General features: G+C 45.5%; 1 protein-coding gene across 2 annotated transcripts in view; it reads left to right on the top strand.

The window, feature by feature from the left end:
• Nucleotides 1-392: 392 nt before the first annotated feature.
• SLC9A8 (solute carrier family 9 member A8) overlaps nucleotides 393-10,763 on the top strand; it is a 64,429-nt gene continuing 54,058 nt past the window's right edge. The window contains exons 1-3 of one of the 2 annotated variants that reach the window (XM_003787688.3): nucleotides 393-623; nucleotides 2,509-2,690; nucleotides 6,191-6,271. In XM_003787688.3, coding sequence (XP_003787736.1) covers nucleotides 598-623; nucleotides 2,509-2,690; nucleotides 6,191-6,271 — 289 coding nt within the window. In that variant the 5' untranslated portion in view covers nucleotides 393-597. The remainder of the gene's footprint in view (nucleotides 624-2,508; nucleotides 2,691-6,190; nucleotides 6,272-10,763) is intronic. The other variant, XM_023512021.1, reaches the window with a different exon arrangement.

The following is a 10,763-nucleotide window of genomic DNA, read 5'->3' on the forward strand; positions in this document are numbered from 1 at the left end:
ATCCCTAGATCAGCATTTATTTCAACCTAGGCACATAGTCAGATCTCCATAAATGTTTACAGATGGAATATTGAACAATCCCGCAAAGTCCATGTGATTATTCCTTGCTACAACTGAGGGAAAGTACAACTCAGACTGAGGAAGTGTTCCCCCTTGGGTCCCTCTGCACAGCAGAGCATCCTTCCTTCCCAAATGAAGTCCAGGGCACTGTATGGGGGGCACTTTTCCTCAGGGTGAGTCACAATGACCTCACAGGACTTTCCCCAAGAGACGTTCCCGCTCTATGGTGGGGAAAACCCAGAATCTCTTGGGACCAGATGGTCAGTAACAGAAGCCCGACACGTGCTGGAAGTGCCCAGGGTGGGGGGTGAGGGCGGAGGTGGGTGCTGCCACGCGTTTCCTCCCACCCAGGGGCCAGGGAGACTCAGGGACAGAGGCCCGCCCCCGCGCGGCCAAGGCCCCGCCCCTCTAGGCCTAGGCCCCGCCCCCCGCTCTCCCGGTTCCCTGCGCACCCGCCCCTCCAGCGGAAGCCGGAAGCAAAAGCGGGCCCTGCTAGCCCCGCGGCTCCGAACTCGGTGGTCTTGGAGGCTCCGCAGGATGGGGGAGAAGATGGCGGAAGAGGAGTGAGTGGGCTTTTCCGGGGCGGCGGAGGCGGCGGGGCTGGGCCCCGGCGGGTGACAGCGAGCGCCTCAGGCCGACCTCCGGCTCCGGAAGGCGGAGCTCCTTGTGCCAGTTGGCCAGGACTGCCCGTGCCTGTGCCTACCAGGAGGGCGGGATGGGCGGGCCTGGGCCCAGGCGGGCCCTTTATTCTCCTTAAAGTGGATCTCCTCGAACTGGGGCGCGGCCGTCCAGCGCAGGACACAAAAGAAGTCTTGCGGAACCTGCAGCCTGTATTTCCTTGTATCAGTCTTCGGTCATTGGTTGTCTGATGGTTACTGAGCGCTTCCCCGCCTATTCCAGGATGTCGCCCGCCCCACCCCCCAGCCAGTTGCCTCCTGCTTTGTAATGATCAGTTTTCATATCTCTCTCCACTACATTTCATTTAACTTTGGGCCATATAGTCAATTCCAGGCCCTTAACACGTGATAGTAAAGGGGACCAGCCAGGAGCCGCCCTCAGGGAGCTTCCATTCCTGTGGGAAAAGTAGACCATAAATAGTTTGGTTTCGGATTGTGCTCTGAAAGGAGCCCAAGGAATAGTGTTAGAGTGGGGAAGGCAAATAGTGTGCTCTGAAGGTGCAATGAAATAATGTTAGGGTGGGGAAGGCAACTCAGGAAAAAGTGACAGATGAAATTTGAATGACTAAGAGGGCTAGGAGCCATGTAAAATCAAGTTCAAAAGGCCAGAATCTATAAAGGGTTTAGTGCTTTTGAGTGACGAAAAGGCAGGATTGCTCTAGTGAGCTTGGGGTGTGTGTGTCTGTGTCCCCGAGGCACTCTGGGCAAAGACAAATGTTCTGTCCCTTTCCATACCTGCAGGGCACAGTCTTTCACGTGGCCTGTCCCTGTTTGTGGAAACAGTGAAGATTTACAAGGAACCTTTTGGTTGATACTGGGCTCCCTCACCTGATAAAATTACTTGGCCAGGTTGAGGGGGAGGGGATAATTTCATGTAGTCACCTTGTTTATTGAGTTTCTGCCTTGTCCCACCCTCTAAACTAGGCCTCAGCAATACAAAGCAATAGAGATGGTGTAGCTTAGTGATTTCAAGTTTAGGTTTGAAGCTTGATTCTGCCACTGACTTGAGATGTTGGCCAAATTATGCATCCTTTCTGTACCTGAATTATTATAGTTTAAAAAACAGTAATAGTGCCCACCTCCTGCATGTTAAGCTTGCTAAATAAGAAGTGCTGCATTAACCTAGTCCCTGCAGTGAAGCAGTATTCAGTAACTATTAACTGTTAGAATCACAGTTACAATTATTATTGTATCAACATGGCACTAGTTCATAATCCAAACACTATAAGGAGAGCTGTGGGAAGAGAAGCTGTGGGGTGGGGTATTACAGAGGAGATAATATTTAAGCTTTTTGAATTTGAGAAGGATTTTGTAGGGTGGGGCATTCTGACCCGGATCAACAACTGGGCAGATTCCAATGGTTTCTTGGATTTGAGGAAATAATCCAAAGGAAAGGATGTAAACGGAAAAATTAAGGTGCTAAGTAAACAGTGGTGGGCCCTGGAATATGATGAGACTTCAATTTGCTTTCCTTTCAATCTCCTGTTAAGTGCCAGAAAACAGGCAACATGTTTCTACAGCAGCTCTGATTCATCCTTGTTCCTGTTTTTTAAGTCGCTGTATTCAGAAGCATCAGAGGCCACTGGTAGCCCTGTGCTGTATAGGCAGTGATTTTCTTAATCAGTTTCCCTCTGAGGCCTGCCTGTCAGTTGCTAGACTTGTGAATCCCGTAAAGCTCTTTGCCAGCTTCTCTTTCTGGTTTGTGCTGTATATATTAGTACTCTGGGCCTTTTCCCCCCCTTCATCTAATTCTGCTTTTTGTATCCTCCAGTAGGTTCCCCAATACAACTCAGGAGGGTTTCAATGTCACCCTCCATACCACCCTGGCTGTCACCACAAAATTGGTGCTCCCGACCCCTGCCAAACCCATCCTCCCAGTGCAAACAGGAGAACAGGCTCAGCAAGAGGAGCAGTCAAGTGGCATGACCATCTTCTTCAGCCTCCTTGTCCTAGGTGAATATGAGAAGCCGCTGGCTGCCATCCTCTGCCATCTCGAGTGTCTGTGTGTGCCTGTGTGGTTAACCCTCTTGTTCCTTTTGGCTTTGTATTGTCGTCCTCCTCATTTGGTTTTCATTTCAAACACTGAGGGAAAATGGTCAGATCATAACGTCCCAGCAGACTACTCCTTTTTCTTTATAAAATTGTGGAGCCTGCCAATTCTGGAAGGTCCTTTAATGTAATATCTTAGACACCTTTGAAAGAAAGAATTAAAGAATTTTTGTCACAGAAAGAGTCTTGATCTAGTGGATCAAGATTAGTGGATTTCAAATTCTTATAGAGGGGAGTATGTGTGTGTGTAGGTGGCAGTGGTGGTGGGGGTCCAATAAGAGGGTGTCCAACCTCCTGACCCTAGCTTCAACCAGAGCAGAATTTTTTTATTTTTTTTGAGACAGAGTCTCAAGCTGTTGTCCTGGGTAGAATGCCATGGTGTCATAGCTCATAACAACCTCTAACTCTTGGGCTCAAGCAATCCTCTTGCCTCAGTTTTTCTATTTTTAGTAGAGACAGGGTCTCACTTTTTGCTTAGGCTGGTCTGGAACTCCTGAGCTCAAGCAATCCACCCTCCTTGGCCTTCCAGAGTGCTAGGATGAGAGGTGTGAACCGCCATGCCCTGCCAATTTTTTTTTTTTTAATTTAAGGTAAGGTCTCACTCTGTTGCCTAGGATGGAATGTGGCCTTTGCTATCAGGCCCAGCTAATTTTTCTATTCTTTTTATAGAGCTAGGCTCTTACTCTTGGTCAATCTGGTTTGGAGCTCCTGGCCTCAAGCATTCCTCTCACCTCAGCCTCCCAAAGTGCTAGGATTAGAGGTGTAAGCCACTGTGCCTGGCCTGGAGCAGCATTTTGTCTATTATGTTTATTAGGCTTGGATGTAAAATTTTATTTAATTAAAGGTTTGTCTGCTGATAAAAGCACAGAAACTTATAACCCACTTCTGTTCACTCTCTATCATTCTCCTTAATTGTGGTCATGAATTTTGCCATATCTGTGTATCACCTGTACTGTGGTTATGTATTAATGATATATTTTTTTATTTTTATATTTTAGAGACAGAGTCTCACTTTATTGCCTTTGGGAGAGTGCTGTGGCATCCCAGCTCACAGCAACCTCCAACTCCTGGGCTTAGGCGATTCTCCTGCCTCAGCATCACAAGTAGCTGGGACTACAGACGCCCACCACAACACCTGGCTATTTTTTTGTTGCAGTTTGGCCGGGGCTAGGTTTGAACCCACCACCCCCGGTATATAGGGCCAGCACCCTACCCACTGAGCCACAGGCACCGCCCGTATTAATGATATTTTTATTTAAATAGAATAACTCGAGCGGTGCACAGTGGTTACAGCGCCAACCACATACACGAAGCCTGGCAGATTGGAATCCAGCCTGGACCAGCTAAACAATAATGACAAAGGCAACAAAAGAATAGCTGGGCGTTGTGGCAGGCGCTTGTGGTCCCAGCTACTTGGGAGGCTGAGGCAAGAGAATTGCTTAAGCCCAGGAGTTGGAGGTTGCTGTGAGCTGTGATACCACAGCACTCTACCCAGGGCAACAGCTTGAGGCCCTGTCTCCAGAAAAAAAAAAAAAAAAAAATTAATGGTAGTAGCACCTCACGCCTGTAAGCCTGGTACTCTGGGAGGCTGAGGCAGGTGGATTGCCTGAGCTGAAGAGTTCAAGACCTGCCTCAGCACCCACAGCACAGTGGTTACGGCACTAGCCACATGCTCCAAGGGAGCCAAGTTCGAACCCGTTCCGGGCCAGCTGAGCAACAATGACAACTGCAACAAAATATGGCTGGGCATTATGGCGGGCACCTGTAGTTCCAGCTACCTGGAAGGCTGAGGCAAAAGAATCACTATAGCCCAAGAGTTCGAGGTTGCTGTAAACTGTGATGCCACAGCACCTTACCGAGGGTGACAAAGTGAAACTCTGCCTCAAAAAAAAAAAAAAAAATAAGACCAGCCTGAGCAAGAGTGAGACCCCTTCTCTAGGTGTTGTGGGAGCAACTGAAGCATCAAGACATCACACTCCTGGAAGGTTCTGCTGTACTGAGTCAGAATCTGGCCTGGAACGGGTTCGAACCCAGTTCCCTCGGAGCATGTGGCTAGTGCCGTAACCACTGTGCTGTGGGTGCTGAGGCAGGTCTTGAACTCTTCAGCTCAGGCAATCCATCTGCCTCAGCCTCCCAGAGTGCCAGGATTACAGGCATGAGATGCTACTACCATTAATTTTTTTTTTTTTTTCTGATCAGTGCAACTATTGGTAGTAACAGCTAGTTCATAGGGGAATTGGAGAGTAAATGGAACAGCATTTGGGACGTGTTCAGCATAGTTCCTGGCTCATGGGAGCCATCTAGCAGGGGGCACGGCAGAACACCTCTGTACCCAGCTAGGGAGCACCACTCGTCTCATATCTAGATCTCTTTGATGTTCCTATCACCAAGGTATTTACTTTCTCCGGTTTGTAAAACACCCTCACTTCCTTCTGTGTTAAAAGAGCCCATCATAGACATGGTGGCAAAATGTTTTGTGTCAACACAATCTTTTGTAGTTAGGGTTATGTAAAAGTGATTGATTTTATTGACTTCCGCCTCACCATTTAGACTAGAGTGTTTCAGTTGGTGATTACTTCAAAAAGGTTGAGGCAATCTCCGAATCAGGAAAATTTGAATAATTTTAAATGGTTGTGTAAGAGTTTAACAGCAGTTGCTTTTTCAATAACTGCTGGAAAATGAACTAGCTCAAGCATATGAAAACATATAGGGAAAATATAATAAACACTGTGAGTCTCTCTCCAGGATAAAAACATATCACAAATATAACTGAAGGCTAGATGCGGTAGCTCACACCTGTAATCCTAACACTGGGGGAGGCAGCGGGGAGGGGGGTGCCTGACCAAGAACAAGACCCCTTCTCTACTAAAAATAGAAAAAAATGGGCCAGGCTCAGTGGCTCATGCCTGTAATCCTAACACTCTGGGAGGCCAACTCGGGTGCATTGCTTGAGCTCAGGAGTTCAAGACCAGTCTGAGCAAGAGCGAGACCTCATCTCTACAAAGTAGCTGTATGAGCTATAATGCCATGGTACTCTACCAAGGGTAACAACATGAGACTATTGTCTCCCCCCCCCAAAAAAAAATAACATAATAAAAATAGAAAAGTTTCCCTGGGTATGGTGGTAAGGATCTGTAGTCCCATTTACAGAAGGTAGAGGCAGGAGGATTGCCTGAGCCAGGAGTTTGAGGTTGTAGTGAGCTGTGACCATGGCATGTACTCTAGGTAGGGCAACAGAGTGAGACTGTGTCTCTAAATAAATAATACAACTGAAGTTCAATGTGTCACTGCCAATTGTCCATTTTCTGACAGCCCCCCAATAATAACCAGTGCCTTGAACTTGGTGTTTATCATTCAGAACTGGGCTTTTCTCTATTTTAACAAGGTGTTATTTTTTCTCACAGCTATTTGTATCATATTGGTGCATTTACTGATCCGATACAGATTACATTTCTTGCCAGAGAGCGTTGCTGTTGTTTCTTTAGGTAAGTACGTACTGGTGATCCCATAATGAAAGCAGTAACAATAACTACCAGTTTTTGAGTGCCTCTTTAGTGCCAGTAACATCCATAAGGATGTTATGATCCCATTTTACAGATGAGAACACTGAAGATGCCGAGAAGGGTGATGACTCCTAAAAGTCATGTAAAAGTCCATCTGTATAGCTCAAAGGCACTTTCTAGGGCCTTGTACCTCTGGTACAGTTACCTTTGGGGCACAGTGACCTCTGTCTGCTATGAGGCTAGGCTGACATACAGTGCAACTAAGGCAAGTAATTGACACTTAATTCACAGAATCACTAAATTTTATAGAAAGAAGGGACTCTGACTTTACAGTTGAGGAAGGAGAAATGGTTCACTTAATGTCAGAGTCAGATCTAAAGTCTTCAGAGAGCATCCTATTCTACCCCACTTAGATTTATATTTTTCTTTTGTTTGTTGTGACAATTACCTGTTAAGATAATTAGCTTACCTCCAGTGGAGGTGCTGGAGTCAGTGTAGTAACAGGTGTGAATGCCCAAGCAGGTTCATTGAAGGGGTTAGCAAAAAAAGAAGCCAGGACATTTCAGTTAAGTATCAAATTCAAGGCTAAAATGTGGGTGAGATGCTTAAGGCACAGTAAATAAAGTTTTATTAAAATCGGTCAAAGCTTTAATCAGTTTATTATAGTGTAGTTACTTTTGCTAGTTTCCACTTGCCTGTTTTAATTTTTTCCTGATGATCACCGATGCTTTACAGCAGCAGTTTGTGACCCACAGGAACTGTATTAAAGGGCCACGGCATGAGGAAGGTTGAGAACCACTGCTTTACAAGTTAATTTTCTTTGCCTTGTAGATATTGTTTAGTGATGAAGTAACTCTTTCCCAATATAGCTGTGGTTTAGGTTAGCTCTGGAAATGAACATCCAGACTCTGTTCCCTAGCATCCCCTTTCCCTGTCATTACCGTCTGCATTCCTGCTGTCCTGGTTCAGATCCTATGTTTTCCCTGTACTTCATAGCACTACTAAGTGCCAGATTCTGCCCTATGGATTTTCACATTGCCACCTCATTTAAGCCTCACAACCTCCAGGTGATGCCTTATTTTAAGGAGCACTGCTGGATATTACTGATCTTCAGTACAGAGTTGGAAACCAGTTTTGCTCAGAGTGCCTGTTCACTTCTTAGTAGCTTCTTTAGCTAAATATCTTGGCAGATTCTAACAACCTTAACTAACAAGATAGTCTTAGAGCTCTAAGAATGGGAGGCTCGCTCATTAACATTCCTTTCTGCTATTGGGCATAAAAATAACCTACATAGCTAATACTCATTATTCTGGGACATTTAGTATAAGGCTTGAAAAACCACTCCAAGGAATTTGAAGTTTCATGGTTTCTTAAGAATGAAAATTCTAATTGGTGTGTATTTATGTATTACACACATGAAAATTACTGATTTGATTTCTGTTGTTAAGTTCTTCACTGTCTCTTAAATGTTTGGGTAACTGCAGCTTCAGCGCTTTTATTAGGACTTACAGCCTTATACAAGCTCAGTACCCTTGGTTCCCTCCCGAAGAGTCATTTCCCTCTTTTTCCCAGGAAATAGAACCCTTATTTTGATCACGTGTCTTGCCACAGTGCACTCTATGCAGTCCCTCCAAGTTCAGGTTGTCCTTGCCATCATGTAAGTGCACTCTCTTTTGCCCGTGATTGGTTGAGAGGGGTGGGGACAGTGAGGTAGTATCTGGCCAGTGACACCAAGGGGAAGTGTACTGGGGCCATGGGTCCTGGAAAATGTTTTCCTCTATGATAAAAACAAAATAAATTTCTTCTTTCTCCTGTTGATGCTGCTGGATGAGGTTGTGATGCTTGGTGCACTGGTAGCCATCTTGCAACCACTAAGGCTCAAAGACAAAAGCTGGAATGCTAAGGATTGCCAAGGGGAACAATGGGAGGCCCAAATTCTTAATTACATTGGGTTGAAGGGATGGTCCTGGAGTTACCTTTCTCAGTGCGGCCTCTTATATAAGAAAATAAACATCTGTTGTTTAAGGTAGTGCAAGCTTTGGCCTTAGCTGGATCAAGTTTCTTGGACTCAGTTCTTCTCTATTCCTCAACAGTGCTTTCCCATTTTCTGGCTTCACTCTTAGGCAGGCTCTGTATGTGTGGTAAGCCCTTAGAGCAGCAGTTGCAGTGGGGAAGAGGCCCTCCTCTCTTTGGCACCAGAAGTTGTAACATGAACTCTGACCATGTGGCCTTACCAGAATTGAGGATAGGCGGAATGGTGCTGGAGGCCAGCCAGAGTGTAGCCTGTACAACCAGGTCTTGGGAGAGGTGATAGAAAATGACTCTTGCATTTAATACTTAATTGCTAACTCAGGTGATTGGAAAGCTGAGAGCACTTCCAGGGAAAGAGTGCTGGTTAGAGGACATTTGGTTAGAATTTGCAAATGCTGGGTAGCACCTGTGCCTCAGTGAGTAGGGTGCCGGCCCCATATACCCAGGGTGATGGGTTCGAACCCAGCCCCAGCCAAACTGCAACAAAAAATAACCAGGCGTTGTGGGGGGTGCCTGTAGTCCCAACAACTTGGGAGTCTGAGGTAGGAGAATCACCTAAGCCCAAGAACTGGAGGTGTGACGCCATGGCACTCTACCGAGGGTGACAAAGTGAGACTCTGTCTCTTAAAAAAAAAAATGCTAATGCTAACAAAGCTATCGAAATAATTCTGTATTTCATAAAGCTACAGAATTGAAGGAAAACTTTTTTCTCCAGCTAGAGCAAAGTGTTACAGAATATTGGGATATCCACTATTTCAAGAGTTTCCAACTTTTATGCCAAAAAAGAACCCAGGTGAAGCTGTGAGAGAAAGTAGGATTTTCATTCTTTAAGGGGTAAATTTTCCTATCCTTTCTCTTTTAGCTAGAAGTTGGGCGACAATCATTTAGAGACATTATTGGCAAGGCTGGAGCATAGTGGCTAATACCTGTAATCTTAGCACTCTGGGAGTCTGAGGCGAGTGGATAGCTTGAGCTTAGGAGTTCAAGACCAGCCAGAGCAAAGAGAGACCTCTGTCTCTACTAAAAATAGCAAAACTAGCCCGTATTGTGACAGGTACCTATAGTCCCAGCTACTCGGAAGGCTGAGGCAAGAGGATTGCTTGAGCCCAAGAGTTTGAAGTTGCTCAGAGTTATGCCATGGCACTCCTCTAAGAACGACACAATGAGACTCTGTCTCCACTGCCCCCCCCCAAAACATTTTCTTTTCTTTCAGCCAGTTAAACAACTACTATAAATATGAAAAATCCTATTCATTGGCAACTCCAACTGTTTTTATCATGCTTTATTCTCTTCCAAACCATGTGTAGGCACATACGTATGTATTAGATGATTTTATGTCTAATTCAAGTTTATGTCATTTTTTGTTCTTTCTATTTATTAGTTAAGTTCACATATTTCTTTTTATGGCTGTTTATATATTTGGGGCTAAAATTTTTAAGGAATGAAAATGAAAATACGTGTAATAGTATTGTCCATTAGCTTTTGTTGTGTGTATCAAAAACAGGACCCCACCCCCCAATCACACATTATTTTAGAGTGAGAAAAGGCCAAATGGGGAATTTGACTTTCAAATGCCAAAGTTTAGCCATAATGGTGCTGTTAGAAAAACCATGTTTCAACTTGTAAGCTAGAGTCAATTGAATCGTTGAGTAAATAGAGCACAAAGGGCTCCCTTGTCATAACCTTCTTAACCATGTTTGTGCTTTTAATTACATTAATTCCTTCTTGTTTTAAGAATAGTGCTTTTGGGCAGCACCTGTGGCTCAGTGGGTAGAGTGCCAGCCCCGTACACACCAAGGGTGGTAGGTTCGAACCTGGCCCCACCAAACTGCAACAAAAAAATAGCTGGGCATTGTGGCGGGCACCTGTAGTCCCAGCTACTTGGGAGGCTGAAGCAAGAGAATCACCTAAGCCCAAGAGTTGGAGGTTACTGTGAGCTGTGACGCCATAGCACTCTACCAAGGGCAACAAAGTGAGACTCTGTCTCTTAAGGCAAAAAAAAAAAAAGAAGAATGCTTTCCCAGGCATGGTGGCTCATGCCAATAATTCCATCTACTAGGGAGGCTGAGGTGAGAGGATCTCTCGAGGCCAGGAGCTCAAGACCAACCTGGGCAACATAGGAGTCTCTCCATCTCTTGAAAACAGATAAAACAAATAATGTTCTTGACTGGGGGTGTGGAGGCTCACACCTGTAACCTTAGCACTCTGGGAGGCCAAGGTGGAAGGATCACTTTAGTCCAGGAGTTTGAGGTTGCTATGAGCTAGGCAGATACCACAGCATTCTAGCCTGGGTAATGGAGTAAGACTGTCTCAAAAAAGAAAACCAAAAGTAGAATTAATACTTTTTTGTCGGCTCGGCGCCTGTGGCTCAAGCGGCTAAGGCGCCAGCCACATACACCTAAGGTGGCGGGTTCGAATCCCCAGCCCGGGCCCGCCAAACAAC

The sequence above is a fragment of the Otolemur garnettii genome, unplaced genomic scaffold, assembly GCF_000181295.1.
Source record: "Otolemur garnettii isolate 467f Iridium unplaced genomic scaffold, OtoGar3 scaffold00023, whole genome shotgun sequence".
NCBI lineage: Eukaryota > Metazoa > Chordata > Mammalia > Primates > Galagidae > Otolemur > Otolemur garnettii.